General features: G+C 55.3%; 1 protein-coding gene across 1 annotated transcript; it reads right to left on the reverse strand.

Moving 5' to 3' along the window:
* Window positions 1-6,751: 6,751 nt before the first annotated feature.
* Window positions 6,752-14,950, reverse strand: GPR15LG (G protein-coupled receptor 15 ligand). Its single transcript, XM_014832954.3, has 3 exons — window positions 14,793-14,950; window positions 13,061-13,147; window positions 6,752-7,654 (listed from the first exon to the last, which is right to left on the reverse strand). Exons 1-3 carry the CDS (start codon window positions 14,860-14,862, stop codon window positions 7,572-7,574), a joined length of 240 nt encoding a protein of 79 aa, XP_014688440.2. The 5' UTR covers window positions 14,863-14,950; the 3' UTR covers window positions 6,752-7,571.
* Window positions 14,951-20,398: the final 5,448 nt, after the last annotated feature.

The following is a 20,398-nucleotide window of genomic DNA, read 5'->3' on the forward strand; positions in this document are numbered from 1 at the left end:
AGCAGGGGAGAAGAAGGGTGGATGGGCTTTGGGGAGCACATGGCCTTAGAAGTCCAAGGGGGTTCCAGGAATAGTGTCCCTGAAGGCTTTGGGGGTGAGATCAAGAGACAAAGAGGAGGGTAGTGGTCCAGAGAGGAGCAGATGGTGGGGGGTTATCAGGCCCGCCTCTTGGGGATCTCAATACCCCAGGCCAGGCCAGCTCTCCCAGAGGATGGAATGGACTCCCCAGTAGGGGCCCACACTGTGCTGGGCAGCAGGGAGGGCAGACAAGTCTCCACTAAGATGGGAGGTGGAAGTTGCCCTCACACATCCTGGTCCCCAGTGGGTGACCGTGAGAAGCAGCGGACCCAGTCAGGCCTTGCAAAGAAGGGGGAGCATTTGGGTTTGAAGGCAGATTCAAGCCCCATCCTGGGACAGACTTGCTAACAGAGCTGGCCAACGCAGGCATGGACCACCCCAGGAGGGGTGAGCTCCCCGTCCCTGGATGATGATCAGGAAAAGCAAGGTGCTGCCCTGGGGGCCCTGGATGATGACACCTAGGAGAAGAAGGTAGGCTCAGGATCCTTTCTGGGGGCTGGTAAATTTCCCCAGGCTGGACCTCGTTCTCTTGCTCTGACACTGGAGTTCAGTTGGAAAAGCAGCCAGAGACCTCTTGTGTTCCTCGGAGAGGCCTCCGCTGCTGGGGTCTCAATGTTCCTCCCCAGGGGCCTTCCCGGGAGCAGAGCATCCCCATCCCTGGGCAGCCCTCCTAGATCTACTGTCAGCAAGAGTTAGAGATGCAGGACATGGAGAAGATGAATCAGTGGTCCAGAGAGCTCAGCAATTTTCAGGCCCAATTGACCAAAAACTCTTCCTGTTGAATCCCCTTGGGCTTGACCCTTTGGCTGCAAAGATGCACTTTAAATTGCACAGGCATTCCTGCATCTCTGTGCCACAAAATGCTGGGACAAAGGCAAGCCCAGCGTTCCACAAGTGCCGTAAAGAAATGAGGAGACAGGCTTTCTGCAGATCACCCTGTTTGCTGGAGGCAGAGGTCAGTGTGCTGAGAAGAGCCAGCTCTGTGTGTCCATCTTCACTGCCATCAAGTGGCTCTGGGGCCTTCGACTCCTCTCTCTTCAGTTCACTCCTCAGTTCACTGCGTCCAATAGACTTGCACTGGAGAGCAATAGGGGAGCACCCCAAACACTGTATATCTATATGTGTGTGTGTGTGTGTGTGTACTGTCACCCACATTATCTCATGGAACCAGCACAGCCTCTCCTGGTGTGATTGTCTCTGCTTTAGAAAGGAAGAAGTTATAGCACAGAGAAGGTAAGTCACTTGCCTGGGATCACACAGCCAGTGAGGAACAGGGCCTGGATTCACATCCAGTTTGGGCTGGCTCTAAAAAAAGTTCCGCAGCAGAGAAAGAGGACTATGAAGTTCCTGAAGCCTCAGGTCCCGAGCCCCTGGCTCACAGTCCCTTCCATAGCCCTAATTTTGTGTTTGTAGTTTATATTCTTTCTCTTAGAGAGACCACCCTGAGTGACTAGCCGTCCTGGTTTGCCTGGGGTGGAGGGTGTTTCCAGGAATTCCGATGCTAAAACCAGGATGGGCTGGGGTAAACTAGGATGCGCTGGTCCCTCTAGACTAGCCCGTGTCCTCAGAGCACCTGAGAACTCGAGAAAACAGCAGCTCTTCGTGGAGATCCTCCCCATGGACCCTGACCTTGACCTTGCAGTGTGGCAGGCCTGGAAGCCACCTGGAGGGCTCGGTTTGTCGTGGCTGGGAAGCAAGGGCTCACGTGCTGTGAGTCACGGAGGCTGGCCCTCACCCGCGGACATGGGCAGCCTCGGCCGCACCAGTCACCTTGCCTTCTACCCCTGAGACCCTGCAGGGTGACGAGCTCCCTCTCCCCTGGGGCCTCCTCGCCTCGGCCCCTGCAGTGAAATACAAAATCAGGTCATCTCTGGGTCGGGTTTCTGACGGTGCTTCCTCAGGTAGACGTACAGCAGCTGGTCCAGCTGTCGGTGAGTGGGAGTGTCAGCTGCCAGCCTGGCCGTGCGCGTGTGTTCTAGCTCCACCTGCCAACACGCCAACCCGGGCTCTGTGACTCTTCGCCCATGTCTGATCTCAGTGCGCTAAGCCTCAGTGCCTTGCCACATGCACACATTCACACAGCTGCCCACAGACACACACGCGTTCTAGTCCCATTCGCAGACCCATTTGTGCACACGTGCATGTATACCCATCTATGTGTGAATCTGCTCACTTCGCCTCATATAAACACGCATGCCCAGCATGTGTGTGCTCACTTGCACCAAGAGAGATGGGGCAAGGAGCTCTCCAGGCTCCTTCTCGTGCCGAGGAGGCGGTGAGCAGCAGGCACCTGCTTTCGGGGTAATCTTCCTGACGGCCCTGACCTAGGAGGGGCAGAGGGCAGGTCTCCCGTGCCTTGCTTCTGCCCCAGCTGTCTCAGTGTGACCCTCTGGCGGACTGACCTCTGCCCTGGTACTTGGCATCCTGAGCTATTCTGTCCAGTTGCCAAGTTCCGACAAAATGACGGCTCGTGATGGAGAAGCCTTGGTCCAGGGTGGGATTTAGTGCTGAGCCTGAAGGCCTATGTTCAGGGGATGTTCCTGGCCTGTATGTACCCTCTCTGGACACCTATCCCAGCCCGGGTGAGCCTCCCTCAGACCGTCCTCTGCAGGTCTGGGCCAGGGTGTACCCCCCTGGCAGGAAGTTGGGAGTCCCTCTGGGACTAGAAGCTCAGCTGTGGGCTCGGCGGGCCTGGGGAGCCCTGGACACCATTACTCTGACATGTGGCTTCCCTTTGCCCCCTCGCTGTGTCCAGGCCAGGTGGAGTGTGGCTGCCTCAGTTTCCTCTGTCATAGGGACGACATCCCCTATCCGCCTAAGGCCTTGCCTGTCCCCCTCCTCAAGGGACTCTGCAGCAGTCTGGGGCTGCCACCTGTCCCCAGGACCCATCTAGCTGGTGCTAGTACTCACTGGCTGGGACTCCGGGGCAGTAATTCTGGCTCTTGGTCCACGTGGCATTCACAGGCAGGTGCTCCAGCCCAGACAGTGACTGTTTTCACTCTACAGTCGTCTCCGTTGCTGTCTCAGCCTGGGGAGGGGACACACCACAGAAAGTCTTCTCCCCTGGAAGGTTTTTTTTCTGGCACATTTCTGTCCCCAAACAGAACTGGTCCCTGCTTGGGGCCTCAGCAGGGCCCTTAAAAGACGATGGTGCTGAAATCTGTCTGTTTCGATGTCTTGCACCGTTTAGGGAAGGGTCCGTGTTTCAGGCATAGGTTGCTTCTGTATCAGCACACGGCCCATCACACAGTAGTTCTTCAGTGGGTGGTTGTTGATTGGCTGAAGGAATGACTGAGTAAATGAATGAATGAAGGGGTACCTGAGAATGTCGTAAGTCTGTGTTTCTGGTCCTAGTCAACAACTGACCCTTTGCATGCCTTTGACATGCTCCTTCCCCCTCCATCCATCCATAAACTGATCCTAGAAACTGAAATGGATGCTGAGCCAGGCAGGAAATAGAAATATGTGAAATGGCCGAGAGAAAGACATTAGGGAGGGGTGGCGACCACGACCCAGGTGTAAGTGTTTATATCCACAGTATATTCAAACATTGAGTTGAAGAAGCAAAATGGTTGCATTTTGATGAGGAAAAGGACCTTTTCACTTCTGAATCTTGTGATTTGACACCTCCCACCTCCTGGCGCACACTTTGCAAGTCCTGAGGGGCAGTGCAGTTTGACAGATGAAATAGCAAATGAGCCAAAGACCTTTCCCAGATAGGGAGCTGTTGATAAGGAGTCTGACAATGGCCTCTGGAGCTGTCCATATGTCACGAGGCTGCTGGTTAACAGGCAAGGTCCAGCCACCACTTGGGAGAGCAGACAAGAGTCCCAGACACACCCAGATCCTGCAAGTTTTATGATGTTTTCAAGGCAGGGAAAACGGCGATGGAGCCATTCCGGTTGTCACGTGTGGGGTCCTGCGTGAACATTAACCAGCCAGGGCGTGGGCTCTGGCAGGATGCCGGAAAGTGGCTTACCCTGGACAGTCTGTTCTGAGATAAGCCCAGGGATGGATCAGAGGAGTGGTGGGCGCACGGGCTGTGAAGTTCGTTTGGTGCCCATCAGGGGGTTCTATGCTAGCTGGGGATGGAATGGGGCCAGGAGGACCCCATCTGGAATGGGGCGGAGGGGAGAGGGGGTGGGGCCTGCCACCATTCAGGTTGGTGGAAGTGGAGGGGATCTGTGAGAAGCGTTCGGCTTCTATTTCAGAGCAGGCATCTCTCATGTTCTCGTCGCTCCCCCTAACAGCCCTCCAGGGTGGGTGGTCCCAGCCCTCATTTACAGACAGGGAACCAGCGCCTCCAAGAGGTCTGATGTCACACAGTGGGCACACGACAGAGCCGTCACTTGAACCCGCGTCCCTCTGTGGAGCTTGTGCTCTGTCGACTGCAACAGGCGTCCCACCCGGAGAGGAGTGTGGGCCCTTTTGGTTGCCATGGAGACTGCACACTTTCTCTAATGACACCTCTGTCACCTGCCCGATGTGTCTACATTCTTCAAGGAGTCAATTAAGGCAACATAAGAATTCCAGCTTTGTGACTTAAAGTCAATGTCCAGGAGTTTGGGTGTTTTTGCATCCTCACGGGGCCCCCAGTGGCCTTGAACGGCCTCACTCGCCTGGCCTTGCCGAGGACTCCGCCTACCATTGGAGGCGACGTGCTTCCACCCAGTTTCAAACCCACGCTGCCAGTTCTGGGGGTGGCTTGCCGTAGGAGAGGCGGGAAGGGAGGTCTGCGGCGTTTGGCCCGCTCCAGCTCCACGGGCATCTCTGTGCACCTGGGACTCAGGCTCAGGCTCCCTCTGTCCTCAGAGGAAGGACAGAGGGAGCAGGGGGTGGCTGCAGGGTCTTCAGCTCCCCTTCGTGCCTCCTGCCTTCAGCCTGCTGCTCGGAGGGGCTGGTGTCCCTGGAAGGCCCCTTTGGGTCCCTGCCCACCTGGCCTGAGGCTGGTCTCTTTGCAGCACCATCCCCTGCAGGCCGGTGGCCTGGAGCTGCAGGCACTGCCCTCCTGCCCCTCGGGGACGGTGCACTCCCTCTTCCCAGGGGCCAGGCTGTCATCCTCTTATCTGTGTGCATCAGGGGCTGCCCTTCTCTGCTGGGCCGGTCAGAGAAGCCGGGGCTTCTGGGGCCTGTTGCCTGAGCATAAGGAGGGACCCTGTTCGGGGCCCCCGGGCACGTCACCTTGAACTGACCCTTCCTGCTGACTCGAGAGCACCCACGTTTAGTTTGGTGCGAGTTTTCTCTTTACTTTTTCACGGTGGGGGAGTGTGGAGGGGAGAGGAGGCAGGTGAGGGACAAGGAGCTGGAAGGACCGGTCAGTCAGCTCCCACATTGCCCGGAGCCCAGGGAGCCCCTCGCTGGGGTGGCTCCCGGCGACACAGCGCAGGAACGTGCACCGTGGACGCGTCCCCACGGCCCAGTCGGCTACCAGGTCTACAGGCCACTCCCTGCTGTCCAGGAGCCCCTCGGATCCCGCCCCCGGGTCTCGCCCACTGCCCTGCCTTGGTTCCAGCTGGTTCCATCCCCTCCTAACAGCCCTCCTTCCCTGCACCCCCTCCTGCTTTTGAGCAGCTCCAGCTCCTCACGATCCTCAGGACAGACTCTCTGATGGGGGTCCAGACTCCGGCCTCCGCAGCCCCTGTCCCCCGATTGTGCTGTTGGTTGTTGAATTCTCCTCAAACGCTCATGTTCCTGCTGGGCCCTTGCGGTTCCCTTACTGCACCCAACACACACACACTCACACCCACATACTCACACCCATTCACACTCACACACACTCACACCCCCACTTCTCCAGCCGGGACCCATACCTCAGTTCAAACGTCAGCTCCTCATCTTTCTCCCCCTCTACACCCCCCCACCCTCTGTCCTCCCTGGGGGCTCAGTGACTGCCTCTCAGCCCTCGGGGACCCTGTTTGTCTGCCTCTGAGCCTCAGAACCCAGTTCCGTCTGAGTGTTTCCTGCCCCGGGAACAGATGAGCAGGTGAGCCTGTGAACGCGGCTTCTGAAGGGAAGGGAAAGGTCTGGCCTACGACGAGGTAAGGACTTCCGGCTTGTCCTGGGGCCCCTGTCCCCAGAACTCCATGCGAGGGAACCTCCGCCGTCAGCCTCACACCTGATGGGGCCTCAGACACATCCGTGAGGAGAGGCTTCTCACCTTCCCGGGGGAATCGGATTAGAAGGGAGCTCCACTGAGAGATAAGCCCCTTAGACCCGGGCCATCTGTTCCCCGGAGCTGCAGCTCTGAGCTCTGCGTTCACCGTGGGTGTAGACACTCCCCCAGGGTGGGGGCGGGGGAAGGCAGGGACTTCCCCGATCCAGGCCCCTCCGTGTGCCAGGCCCTTCGCGGCCACTGCACACCTGTCCACGTGCTGGAGCCTCACGTCAGCCTCCTGGAGAGGTCTGTGCTCCTCATGTCACAGAACAGGGAGCTGACTTGCCCATGTCACGCAGAAAATCCTGCGCACCACTGGGATTTGAGTCCTGGCATGTCCCACTCAATAGGAGACCCTTGTCACTGTTGTCACTATTCCCCACTCCCCCTTCTCCTGGTTAGACTGTGCTGGGACAAAGGGGTGGCCAGCAGGAGAGGTTCCGGGGCACGGGTTCCTCTAGCAGAATGTCGTGGGTCGGGCCCTCCCCGACTTTCTCAAACAAGGATGCGCCACCATCGTGTTTATTCACTTATTTATTGTTTGTCTGTTGGACTGCTCTTTCCAGCAGACTCACATCAGGAAGTCAGGGAGGGGTTCCCACAGGGGCCATGGATGAGGGATAGCTGGGGGCTAGGACATCGAGCCTCTGCGGTCCCCCAGCCGCTCTTGGGTGCCTGCTACCCTGCACCCCGGCAGGCTCGGAAGTCTGGATTTGTAGCTGCCCAAGGTCACGGTGGAATCTTGACCATCAGCCCTGGAGGGGCCAGGTGGGCCGAGCCTAGCTTACAATAACTCTGAAGGTTGGTGGCAAGATTGGGGCCAGGATCTGGAGTTCTGGGACTTTCCCAGGGTCCTTGCTGTCTGAGATGAGCCTTCCAACATCCCAGCTCACTGCCATGAATGTTGAAAGCGGTGAGAGAAACCCATTAGTGCCAGCGACTGAAGGGCCTTCCTTAGATGTTTTCTTCTTACTGGATTTGACATTTTCGAAGCCAACATGAGTCCAGAGAGGCTGAGTTACTTGTCCAAGGCCACACAGCAAGACAGGCATTCCAAAGCTGTGAGCTTTGAATCCATGTTGTGGTTTTCTGAAGATTCTGGTTCAGGCTTTTCTAAAAGGCAGCATGGGCACAAGCCAAGATGGGAGGCAAGAATTTTCATGTCTTTAAGAGATGAGACTTATGGTTCATGGACAGAGGCTTCCGGGGGCCAGAGCCCTTGGGATCTTTGCCATCAGCCTCAGCTTCAAGGGGAGTACCCTGGGGGAACCGGAGGCTTCTGGGGGCCTTGGGCAGTGGCGTGAAGATCCCAGCTGTGTGGAGCCTTGTTGTGGGGGCTCTACACCTGTGGGAGGGCCCCAGGTACCACCCAGGGGGCCTCTGGCTTGAACTTGCACGGTCTGCAGATCCTCGAAGGGCGTCCTGGGAAGGAGCAATGGGCAGGCAGGACAAGAAAGACAGGACAAGACAGGACAAGAGGCAGAGAGGCAGGCAGAGCCAGAAGGGGAGAGAGGGGAAACACAATTAAGATTGATTTCTAGACACAAAGATTTTTTTAAAAATCAAAGCAAGAATCAGATCTTACCCTCCTTCCTGGAGGCCCGGAAGGGGCCTGTCATGGCCAGCGTGACCACCCAGGCTGTTTCAGTCCCCTCAGCTAACCTGCTCACCTAGGTCCACCCAGAGCAGAGTGCCCTGCAGCTGAGGGGTCTGGAGGCCTGTGTCTGACGGCTGGGGCAGGACAGGGGGACCACCCACAGGGTTTTGCAGGCCCTTGGTGCTTCAGGCTGGCTCCCACGAGACAGCAGGTATGTCAAAGCTAAAGTCCGCATCTTTTGACAAACCAGTCCCATTTATGCGGGGAATAAGCCACAAGAAAGAAAAGCCTGCGTGCACGAAGCTATTCTTCACAGTTTTGTTTTGAATCGCAGAAAAATTCATTCTGGAAATAATCTGAATATCCTACAGTACAGAAATGGTTAATGAGTAAGGTTGCCTCATGGTGATGGAAACATTTAATGGAGATAAAACCCTGTGATATGAAGACGATGTGACAACACGAAGAAAAATGCTTATGATGTAACATGAATTCTAAAAAATTAAAAAATGAGGTACAATAAAAATAAAACTGGGTAAACATGTTTAGATGAAAAAAACAAAGGAAATACAAATGAGAAGTGTTAAGTGATGGTAGTGAGAGTATTCTTTTTTCTCCTTCTGTTTCTAGGTTATTACTATATTCAAGGCAGTGTGATAGTCAAGAACAGAATCTGGAGCCAGATTATTTGGATTCAAAGCCCAGCTCTACCACTTGCTTACTAGCTGTGTGACCTTCAACAAATTACTTAACCTCTCTGTGCTTTGGCTCCTCATCTGTAAAAATGGGGATAGTAATAGTATCTAACTTTTAGGATTACTGTGAGGATTAAGTGAATTAGCAGCTGTACATGCTGCGTAGTAATTGCTATACAACCACTAGCTATACAAAAAATAAATTTAATTATCATAATTCACCCATAGCCTCATGTCTCCATCATAAATAAATGCTAATATCGGTGTGGATTTCTTTCTAGTCTTTGCTCCTATTTGAAAGTGCTTTCATTTTCCCATAGGGATAATCATAGTAATATACAGTGCAAACTACTCTTTTTTATTAATGTCATGTTGTGAGAATTTTCCACTGGCATTTCTGATGGAAGACCATGATTTCCTGACACTGTTTCCCCTCCCTGCCCACCCCCATCCCCAATCTCAGACCCCAAGACTGTCTTCTCTGGCCCCTACAATAAATACTGTAGTTGACCGATTACAAACATGGTCACAATTCTCCACCCTTCCTTTGCAATGTGACTTTGCAGCTGCTCCCATCGAGATAGGGGTCTGTTTCCTTGCTCCTTGAGGCTGGCTGGCCTGCGGACCTGCTGTGGCCAATAGTGTGCGGTGGAGATGGCAGGTGCCCAGTGCTGAGGCCTCAAGAGGCCTCAGGTGCTTCCTTTCACGCGGGTGGCGCCCTGCAGCCCCATGTGAACAAGTCTGAGCCAGCCTAATGGCGGATGAGAGACCACGTGGAAGAGAGCTCAGTTGCTTAGCTGAGGCCGTCCTAGACTTAGAGACCACTGCCCCCCAAATATGTCAGAGACCCCAGCCATGATCAGCAGAACCGCCTCTCCAGCCCTGGTAAGAACGAATGAGTCAGCCAAGACGTGAAGAACCACCCAGCTGAACTCCAGACTCATGGAAAATGGTAAATACTTATTGTTCTGGGCCACCGAAGTGGGCACTGTTTCGTTATGCAGCTGTGGCTAACAAATATAACCACCAGGAGCCAGACCACCGATCCGAGTCTCTCTGATGGTCCAGGGCAGGACGGGCTGGGTGCCCTCTCCACCTCCCTGCTTCCAGGGTCCACTGTCCTGGGCCCTTATGTCCACCCTGGGTCTGCCTTGGAACCACCCAACATTGCCCAGACCCTTGAGTCTTCACACTCGCGGTCCTCAAAGGGTAAACTTTATCCCTTCAGTCTGGGCCCCTTCCCTTCCTGAAGATAAGGATGGCCCTATGGTCGGGGGGAATCTCTCTGGGCCCCTTGCACCCCTGTCTCCCACTGTGGGTCATGCTATTTTGCGGGACTTCAGACCAGGGAGGGTGGCACAGAGCTTTCAGGCTGTGGCAGTCTCTGGGATGGGCAGGCCACTCCCAGGCTCCAGGGACCTTCCCACAAGACGTCCCCAGTCTTCCCCAGGAGCTTGCTCTCTGATGGTCTCAGGACACCGGGAAGGAAGGCAGCCTGACCGAGGCCCCAGGGTCACAGACCTTCCCAGCTGGTGGCGCCGGAACGGCTGTCAGTCGGAGCCCAGCCTAAGCCGGATGCCCCTCAAGTGCTAACAGAGTCAACATTTCATCATTCTTTTTTTTTTTTTAAATTGCTTGCTATGACAATGCTGCTATACAGATCGCCACAGTCTTTTCAGATGCTTTAGAGAAAGGTTTTTTTAGTGAATTGGTAAATGTGGCAAATTCAACAAACTGGCCACTCAGCGCATTGATGTTTTTTTGTTTTTTGAGGAAGATTAGCCCTGAGCTAACATTTGCCAATCTTCCTCTTTTTGCTGAGGAAGCCTGGCCCTGAGCTAACATCCGTGCCCATGTTCCTCTACTTTATATGCGGGACGCCTACCACAGCATGGCTTGCCAAGCGGTGCCATGTCCTCACCCAGGATCCAAACCGGCAAACCCCAGGCCACCGAGAAGTGGAATGTGCGAACTTAACCGCTGCGCTACTGGGCCAGCCCAGCACATTGATTTTTGATGATGATTTTGTCACAGCTGGTGCTGCAGCTCAGGGACATCCTTAAGGCAGCCTGAGGTTATTTTCTCTTGTGACAGACAGGTGCACGGACACTCTCGTGTGTCAGTGAACTGGAGGACAGAGGCCCAGCTCCCAGGACCGGGCACACCCAGCGCCCTGCTATTGATTACACAGTGTCGAGGGAGGCCCGGGGTCAGCCCTGGAGGATGGCGGTGGAGCCACTGAGCCTGGACGAGACTGCACGGGCTTCCATCTCCAGCGTGGGAGTTGGGGCTCCTGCTTCAACTGCCCTGGCAGGGCCCAGACTCCCTCCACTGCAACAGCTGGGCAGGTCTAAGGGGTTCTTGGTGCCAGGCCAACGCCCGGCTTCATAGTCACGACCCCACCGACTCCTCACCACAGCCCGGCGAGGCTGATTCCATTATCATCCCCTTTCACAGATGGGGAGACTGAGGCTCAGCAGAGCTGGGTGACCTGCACCTGGGGGCACACAGCCAGCAGGCGGTGGAGCTGAGATGCCAGCCCGGACGGTGCCTTCCTTCTTTACCGGGAGCCTGGTCTCCCTCGGGCACATGCATGTCCTCGTAAGCATGCTGCGGGGACCGACTCTCTGTTGAGGAGGCGGCCGGTTGTAGTGGGAAGAGGTGGAAAGATCCAGGTTCCTGGCTCTGCCTCAGAGTCTTTCTGAGCCTCAGTTTCCCAATCTGTAAAATGGTGAGAATGCTTCCCTAGGGTGGTTCCCAGGATTTAAATGAGATTGCATGATAAGGACCCAATAAAAATGTTTGTTTGGGGGCTGGCCTGATGGCTTAGTGGGTAAGTTCCTGTGCTCCGCTTTGGCAGCCCAGGGTTCACCACTTTGGATCCCGGGCATGGACCTACGCATGGCTCATCCAGCCGTGCAGGGGCAACATCCCACATACAAAAGAGAGGAAGATGCATACAGATGTCAGCTCAGGGCCAATCTTCCTCATCAAAAAAAAAAATTTGTTTTGCTTTTCTTCTTCTAAATTGTTTGCAGATTTCTGCTGTGGAATTTAAAAAATATATCCACTAAAAGATTTCCAGGCTCAACCTGGGAGACGTGCGCCCAGATTATGCTAAAGCGTTGTGTGACTAACAAAACGGCTGCCCTTGTACCGTGCACAAGAGTTAACCAGGCTGTGCTTCCTGTGAACTGCGTGTGCACATGTGTGTGCACGTGTGTGCATGCACATCTTAGCCTCTCTTTTCTTTATTGCCTCTGAGCAAGTCCCTCCAGGGAGGGGCGTGGGGAGAAAGGCAGGCTGGGGCACCCTGCCCTTTGGGTGGGGAGGGCCTCCACCTCTCTCCCCTGGGTTTTCGCCTTCTTTATTTCCCAGAAACGCTCCTGCGCTCCAGGCTGGGGCCAGTGGTCGGGGGAGCGGGGGGACAGAGTCACAGTCCGTTGTCAGGGCCTCCCCCTCCGCCTTGCGGGGCAGGCGCCTCACACCCGGTTGCATGTGTGAGAACCGGTTATTTTTACCGGCCCCGGCGGGAAGTGATGCCACTTTGGCAGGAGGGGCTGTGAGCTCCTCCGGAGAGGTGCCCTGCAGCTGAGCTTGCAGACTCCCCCCCCTCCGTCTCCTTCACACCGGGCCCCCCTCGCTGCCCAGCCCTCTTGGTAGCTGGGAGGGGTGTGGAGGCGCTGGCTCTGGTCGTGGGCTTAGGGCTGGGGCCTTCTCAGACCCCCGAGAGGGGCCTTAGGCTGCAGAAAGTGGGGTCAGGAGCCCTTGGGTGTGCGTCAGGTGCGGCTGGCTCCAGGCTCTGCTGCTGTCCCATGGGGGCTCTGCCTGCTCCAGGCTCTGGACCCTCCTACCGAAGGCCAGCCGGGGTCTAGCCGTCCTGACCGCTCCGCCCAGGCCAGGCGACTCCCAGGGGCAGGCTGCCCCTGGCCTGGTGGCCAGGCACGGGCAGCTGGGACCGGCCGCCCTCCTGGGGCTGTCTCCCCGGGAACCCTGCGCCCCCAGCCCTGCGGGAGAGGGCGGCCTTGCTCCTCCCGGCCGCCCTCTGCACGGAGCCGACCCTGCGCCCCCGGCCCGGCGCCAGGACTGGTTCTCCGACCTGCGCGCTCCATCCCCAGCCGCTCACCCTGTGCGCGCCCCCGGGCCCCTCTGTCCCCTGCCCCCGGTCCAGCCCTGCCTGCAGCCGCTCCTCCTCGCCTGCACCGTTCGGCTCCCCGACCCGGGGCGGCTGCGCGCCTTCCCTCCCATCTCCGGAGCGCCTCCCCTTCTGATGTCACCCACTCCGGGCACAGGGTGCCCCCAAACCATTTCCGCAACTGCATTCTGTTCTGTCCCTTGACGGAACGCATTCAGTTGAAAATGATCACTTTGGGAGGGGGCAGTCTTCCCCACCAGACTGATGCCCTAGGAGGCCGAGACCACCCCCTGCCCGCGGCCCCTCCGCCCAGCGCACCGCGCCCGCCCCGCCGGGTGACCCCCGTGCGCCCCTCCTGGCCTCCCCTGCCGCCCCTCCCCGCCGGGGCAGCGCGCGCTCACCTTTCGGGTTCCCCTGGACCGGGGTGCCATCTGGAGTACAGCAGGGCCGGACTTTCCCGGGCTTGGGGCGGGGCCTCGGCCTTCTCCCTGCGGGTGGACACAGAGGGCAGAGACCCCCGTCAGCATGCTTGGGGACACCACGGGGAGGGGGGTGGTCTGTGCAGGAAGGCCTGGTCTGAGCTCCTGCTCCCAAGGCCCGGGGCTCAGGAATATTTATTCAAGGAAACTCAGGATGGGCCAGGCAAGGGGAGGGCCCAGGAAAGGGGGTGCCTTGAGAGAACTATGGTTCAGAAATAACAAAGCCAGCGTGGGGAGACACTCTGCCCCAGGAATCCATCTTCCCCTTGTTCCTGATGGAGAAATGGTTCGGCACCATCACTCAGAGGTGTCTGTGCCCTTTGACACAGTCATTCTCCCCTTGGCAATCTAGCCTAAGAAAATAATCCTAAATATGGAAAATGTTTTATGGGCACATATGCTTTTTACCACATACTTAAAATAGTGCAAAGCCGTGGACAATGTAAATGCCTAAGCTTGTAAATTCATCATCACATATAAAATATTAGGTAAATGACACCACTTTGGAGAATCTGCTACAGATACTCCTAAGTATCTGTACTTTTGGGCGGAAAGGGATTCATCTTCACCAAATAGTCACTAAGGCAACATGGGCAACCTGGAACACATCCACAAATAGAATCCATAAATCCCAGGAGGTGGGTTTATGAGGAATTGTAATCACCGCGTTTCATATAATATATGCAGCAATGTCCATTGCAGAAACTATAGAAAACAAATCCTTCCTATAACCCTACTGCTCAGAGGGCGTTGCTGTTGACATTCTGGTATAAATGCTTCCAGAGTAATTTCAATCACGAGTATTTTTGGTGATTAGAATAATACAGTGATAAAGAAAAGAGATGCAACATTGGATGTATAGAGATTTACCAATGACGAAAATGCTAGCAGGAAAAACTGAAAAGAAATAAACCAAACATTGAACACGGCTATTCCTGAGTCATGAAATTATGGGTGTTTTTCACTCCTGTGCGTATCTGTATATTCCCAACTCCAATAAATGCTACAATAACCATAAGCCCCAAAGCAAAAAATAAAAGTAGGCAGTTTCTAGAGGGTTAGGCAAGAGGAAAAGCTCAAAATACACAGCCATCTGAACCAAGAAGGGCAGGAGAGCTAAATATTCCTATCCACCGAGGTGCAAGGACCACCCCCCACTTCTAAACACACACAAACCTGCCCCCACTGCACACACTCACACCCCCTCTGCCCCAGGCGTTACTGTGCGTGAGATTTGGGATGTCCACACTCCGCTGGCCTTCTAATTAATTTATTCATTTACTCAGCACAAATGTACCGTACCGTGCCCCACGCGTGACAAAAGTACGACAGCGTGGCGCCAGCACTTCTGGCTGGGCGGGACAGGCGCACAAAGCTGTCTAGCTGGGAGGCTGTGCATTTGCACGAGAAGCACGCTGCTCATTCCCTAGCTCAAGTGTGCATGGTGGGAGCTGCAGACGGGGATCGTGGGGTCTAAGGCTCCCAAGCCACCCTTGGTGGATAGAGGTGCCTCACGGGGTTTGGAGTGAGAGCGCATCTTCCCAGGCCCAGGACTGCCTTTAGGGGGGCCTGGCCCCGGACATTTCCTGATTCCGACCTTCCCAGATGCTAAAATTCCTGCTCAGGGACCAGCACCCCGGGGGGACAGCCCTACCTTCTGCCGAGAAGATGGAGAAGCAGAGAAGCAAGATGCAGAGCAGGCTGAGGAGGACTGGAAACCTCATGGCGGGGTGGCTGAGTCTCACGTCCTGGGGAGGCAGCGGTACGGCAGAATCCCTCCCTCGGGGCCACCTCGGACATTTATAGAGTGACAGGGAGAGGTGTTTCCCGATGGGCAGGGCACCAGTAGCCTTGGAAATTTCATGAAGGGTAGAGTCGGCCCCTCCCAAGAGGAAAAAACCAGCTTTTCAAGAAGTTGGGAGCATTTCGTGAGCTGTAACACACGGAGCTGTAAACGCCCAGCCCAAGCGCTGCCAGCGCTGGCCTCAGTGGTCAGAGCAGGAAACTCCTGCCAGCGAAGAGTCACTGCCCAGGGTTGAACGTTAACTTTTAGAGTCAGTAATAATTCCATCAAATACAGACCTTCCTGCTCATTCCTTAGATGTGGCAGGAGAAGGACCATAAAACCCTTTACAAAGCCTCAGGGAAGAGGCTAGAGCAATGGGTGGAATGCAGGGAGCAGAGGACCTGAATCCCACGCCCTGGGTTTGAGCCCCTGCTCTGCCACATCTCAGTAGTGTGACCTTGAACTTGCCATTGACTGTCTGCCTCCTATCTGAGAAAGGGGAACAGCGCTGCCTCTCTCACAAGCCAGCATGAGAAGCCCCCTGCCAAGGAGGGGCGGGGGGGGGGGACGCTGTACAGCTGTGAGGGATGTGGGGCTGCAGCTGGACTGGGATGGGTGCATAGGGAAAAACGAAAGGGCATTTCAGGTACAGGATCAGCCTGAGCAAAGGCGTGGAGGACGGGAACAGCCAATGAGGGCAGGCACGGGGAAGCGTTCGCCGATGGGTGCAGGAGGCCCCAGGCGTCACATTCCGTGTGCGCTTGGCCCGGGGGACATGGAAGACGCCATGCCTGGCCTCTGGAAGCTTCTGTTGGTGGAGGCGGCCATGCGGATGCAGAGAATTTGCGTTTGCCTTTGTGATGTCATGTCCATCCGTCCTTTCCCTTAGGAAACACACCCTTCTAACCGAGGAGCTGGCTCTGCTTTCCAGCCTCGAAGAGCTAGTGGGAAGATGCCAGTATCTGGCTCAGGTCCCCAGGATCTCACCGGTTCCCGGCAGCCAATTCAGCACTCCCTGCTGCCCGACATGGGCCAACGGGGCACTTCACTGGGGCTCCTCCTGTGCTGGAGATTAGAAGCACAATTTAGACCACTCACTCAGACGGCTGAGCAAGCCAGAGGCCAGGGGCTATTGTGACAGCCCGCCTGCATGCTTGCATTTGCAAACACTTTAAAACCAGACCACACAAAGAAACTGGTTGGGGCCGCTGAGCTGAAGGGCCACGTGTCAGCCTGTGTGAGTCACCGGCCAGCCCCAGCCTGGTTCCCCGTCAGTCCCGATGCTGTGCTGAGCTGGCAGTGGCCACGGCAGAGGACAGGGTCAGGAAGAGCTGGGGGCAACTAGCAGGGGCAAGTCCAGCGCTGGTGCCCGGGAGGGATTTGGGGGCAGCCAGTGCTGGAAGGAGGGGAAGGAAGAGGGTGGGGCGTGTCTTGAGGCTGTGTTTTCAAGCCCGGCACTGTCCTTACTTAGAGAGCGTGGGAAAGGTCCATAAACACAGCAGAGATTACCGATGCCAGCTGAGATTAAGATTGCACCCATGGGCCACATCAAGGCTTATGAGCACTACCTTATTGATTGTTATCTGGGGCCATTTGGGGCTCCACCACCGAGTTCTCTGGGCAACAGCATACCTCTGGAGGCCACGCACCCGTCGCCTGTTGTAACAAGTACTCTTTGCATTGGCATGGTTCCTTTTTGCTTTCGGCAAACCGTCATCAGAGGGGAAAGAACATCCTCCCTGGTAGAAGGAGCAGGGGATTAAGTGACTGAATTCGAATTGCTCAGCAATGGGGCAGAAATGAGGAGCAACTCTCGGCCAGCGAAGAGAGGGATTTGTCTGGCTCCACCATCCAGCTAAGCCAGGACATGGGGAATCTTTCTAGCACACTCAGCCACTCAGCCGTGGAGTCAGACATGGATGTCATATTCTCAGCCCAGCTTTTTTCCCACCACGGAACGGAGCTGTAAGGGCCTGCCCAGCTCAGAGTCAGCGAGAGCTGGCTGTCTCAGGTGTTCTCTACGCACACACACAACTCACAGATTCGCAGGTGTTCCTGGGGCCATATGTTCAAAGGAAGAAGAGATTCAGATGTCAGAATTCCACCTGCTTTTTTTAAATGCTTATAAAAAAAATACTGAAGCCATCTATGCCGCATGAATGTAAAGAACACAGGGTATAAAATATAAGTTCCATCCCAAACCTGACTCCTCAGAGACAACCACTCTTCACAGATTTTCACCTGCTTTTTTCGCATTTCAAAGATAGCTGTTAATGTCTCACGTTAGAAAAGGCAGAAACACCTCTGGCTCTTTACAATGTCTGGAATCTCATGGGGAGCGGAGTCGAGGGAGGTGAAAATGAGAAGCACTTTAACAGGAACACCTGTTCGTTTTAAGCATATGCACTTTGGGTACAAAAATAATCCAATTTGAGGCTTCAAATAATAATTTCCAGAGATGATTTTGAACACTTGGCAGCCTTCCTGAGAAGAAAAAATCTCCAGAGACGCACCCAACACACAGGGGAATTTACAAGGAAGAAAGTTTTTTCAAGTCAAATTTATGATTTCCCAGTTAATTCGGAAAGTGCCCAAGACGTCCCCACCCTCTGTGGTTAGGGCTGTCTTGGCCGGCGGCCACTCTTGTCCCAACGGTGCTTTACGGACCCTGTGATTGATCCCGAATGACTCTCCCTCCTTATTTGCCTAGAAAACTGCAGGTCAGTTTACAATAGAGGGAGGGGCCAGACTCATGGGGCCCCCTCCATTGTCTTCTCATTTAATTCTCCTCCACCCCAGGGCCGCAGGCATTCCGTTTCCAACTTGCCCCAAAGGAGAGCCAAGTTTCCCTTCACCTCATAAAGAACATTCTGGCAGCTTCTCACCCCAGCCCGGGGCTACCTGACCCCAGAGCTGTGGTTCTTTCCAGGCTGTTTCTGTGAGAGCCCAGGAGCAGCCAAAGATAGCCCACAATGTGGATATTCAGCTTACACGCCACCCCCTAATTGTATAAAACCCTGATAGCTTCCTCTATGTTTGACAATGAGTCTGAGGTTCCTTGTAAGCCTGGGCTCCTGCTGCCAGTCCCGCTGGTCAACCCCGTCTGCTCCTCCTGCCCCGCCCTCCTGTTCCCTAGGTTCTCCTGGATGCTGTGCATCTTCCACGGTTACTCGCGTCTCCCTCCCGCCTGGCTCAGGCTATCCCCCCACAGCGGTGGCCGTGGGCTACCCTGCCTTGCCATGGTGGCTGCCGGCAGGCTTGCAGGCTCCTCTGTGGGGGCCATGCCAGGATGTCACCTTCTCTTCCACGACACAGACGCACGGGGAGACCAGAGGGCGCTGTCTCTTCCACCCTGTGGCTGCTCCCTGTTGGTGCCGCAGCACCCGTGAGCCACCATCTCCGAGTCCCTGATGGCAACAGTTTCCCACTCTCTCTCTCCGGAGTTTGGGGCCTTTAGCCCCCACACCCTCACACCCACCCCGTGGTTTGGGCATGGAGTGGGGCACTCAGGATGCTTGTTGTCCATTTCTGTCTCTGTACCGCCCCTACACTTGTTAAAGGCACAGGCTCTAGAACCACACCATCCAGGCTTTAAGCAGAGCTCTGCCACAGTTTAGCTGTGTGACTCTGGACACAGAGTCAACTTCTCTGTTCCTCAGTAAAGCCGTAGCCGAAGCTGGAGAAGAACAGATCCTTTTGCTGAGAGTGTAACCCCACAGCGTCGTGCTTTATGAAAATAATTTTTTGTCCTATTAGGTGGTCAAGTGCCGAGCGTGGGGTGCATAGATTCCTCTCCGCTTTTCAGTGGCAACCTGTCTCCAAAAAACACCCACCTTTCACTTGCTTTCATCAGGCACAACAACTATCTTTTCTTCCAACTCGGAGCAAAGGAAAAAAAAAATGGCCCTGGAATTCTGGTCTAAATGACTGCGGCCCGGTGCAATCACAAACATGGGCTGTGCTGGGGAGGGCAAGGCCGGCAGAGTGGCGGAGGGAGGCGGCAGGCCCAGGACACTGCGCCCGGCAGGCTCGGAGCAGGGTTGGGGGGACGGCGGGCAGGGCTGGGATGGATCCTGTTTGTCCGCGTCAGCCTGGGTGTTGCAGGTTTGGCAGCCCGCTTCCCAGAAGAGATGTCACCTTCCCCTGTTCTCATCCCCACCCGGCACCTCCAGGACGAGGCGTGTGCGCAAGGTGCGGCTGTCGCCCTGCAGTAAACTTGAGCCCCGAGGTCACTGCAGACGCAGCAAGTCAGGGCTGCAAGGACCTTCCGGGCTCAGGGGCCAGCTCCACTCAGCCGGGGCGAGCCAAAGGCCACAGGGTGGAGGGATGTTCTGCGTTCCTTGTCTTTCCACGAAGATCCTAAAATCTGAAAGCCTTCCTTTAAAATGTTTCAATGGACTTTCTCTCTGGACATACTTTCTTTTTTAAGAATATTACTCAGGGGCAGCTATCATATACTGAAAAAGATCCCAAACACCCCATTCTCCTACCCATTTTTTTTTCTGCCACTTAGAATTAAGAACGGTGGAAGTCTTGTCATAATTTCTCCAACTTTTTAAGTGATGCTTCTACTAAATAGGTGGGTAATATACTCCCATCTTTGCTCGGGCGCTCGCATGGTTGCACTGCGAGCACACAGAGTCACACACACCCGGTTTGCACGCAGAGGCTGGGTTCTCTGCAAAGAAGGTCCGGGTACTTCCCAGGATGCCATGTGCTGGGGCTGCCCCAGACATTCCCCTTCCTGCCTAAGTGGGGAGCCCCCTCCAGCCACGGAGCCTTCTGTGGTGGGGCGTGTGGGCAACACCCACATTCCTGTGGCCCTCGGCACCACCACCTCCTGAACTCCTGCAGCCATTGTCTGGATGAAGCTTTCGTAGCTGTGCATTATGGCTTCATAACTACCTTGGGTCATTTGCTGTCAGTTCTCACATTTTTAACCATGTGGTACCTAATTAAGTGCCCAATAAATATCTGCTGACTTGATCTCTTAGAGTAACTTGTGGGGGCTGGGATGGTGCGCAGCAGTTAAGTTCCTTCGCTCTGCTTTGGCAGCCCCAGGCTCACTGGTTTGGATCCTGGGCGTGGACCTACACCCTGCTTGTCAAGCCATGCTGTGACAGCATCCCACATACAAAACAGAGGAAGATGGGCACGGATTTTAGCTTAGGGCCAGTCTTCCTCAGCAAAAAGAGGAGGATTGACAGCGGTTGTTAGCTCATGGTTAATCTTCCTCAAAAGAAAAGTGTGACTTGTGAAGATGAACATTGCTGTGTTCGGGCCCTAAATGCCCCCCTACAGTCAGGGCTTTGGCCTCCAGCATTCACTGCTCCCGGGTGGGCAGGGCCAGTGGCATTCTCTCACCATGAGCTCTCTCCTGGCTAGCACCCACTTCCTCTGCCCATCAGATGCCCCTTCCAGACTGATGGGTTTCCTGCCAGGCTGTGATGGCAGGGCAGAGGGTCTTACTCATG

Source organism: Equus asinus, chromosome 2 (genome assembly GCF_041296235.1).
Source record: "Equus asinus isolate D_3611 breed Donkey chromosome 2, EquAss-T2T_v2, whole genome shotgun sequence".
Lineage (NCBI taxonomy): Eukaryota > Metazoa > Chordata > Mammalia > Perissodactyla > Equidae > Equus > Equus asinus.

What these genes read in the sequence shown, in the direction of transcription:
- GPR15LG (XM_014832954.3), bottom strand. Translation starts at nt 14,862, where the DNA reads ATGAGGTTTCCAGTCCTCCTCAGCCTGCTCTGCATCTTGCTTCTCTGC. An exon ending in CTCCATCTTCTCGGCAGAAG is followed by an intron (nt 13,148 to 14,792) that starts GTAGGGCTGTCC and finishes GTCCACCCGCAG; the next exon opens with GGAGAAGGCCGAGGCCCCGC. An exon ending in GGTCCAGGGGAACCCGAAAG is followed by an intron (nt 7,655 to 13,060) that starts GTGAGCGCGCGC and finishes GCTCCTTCCCAG; the next exon opens with GACGCCCTTCGAGGATCTGC.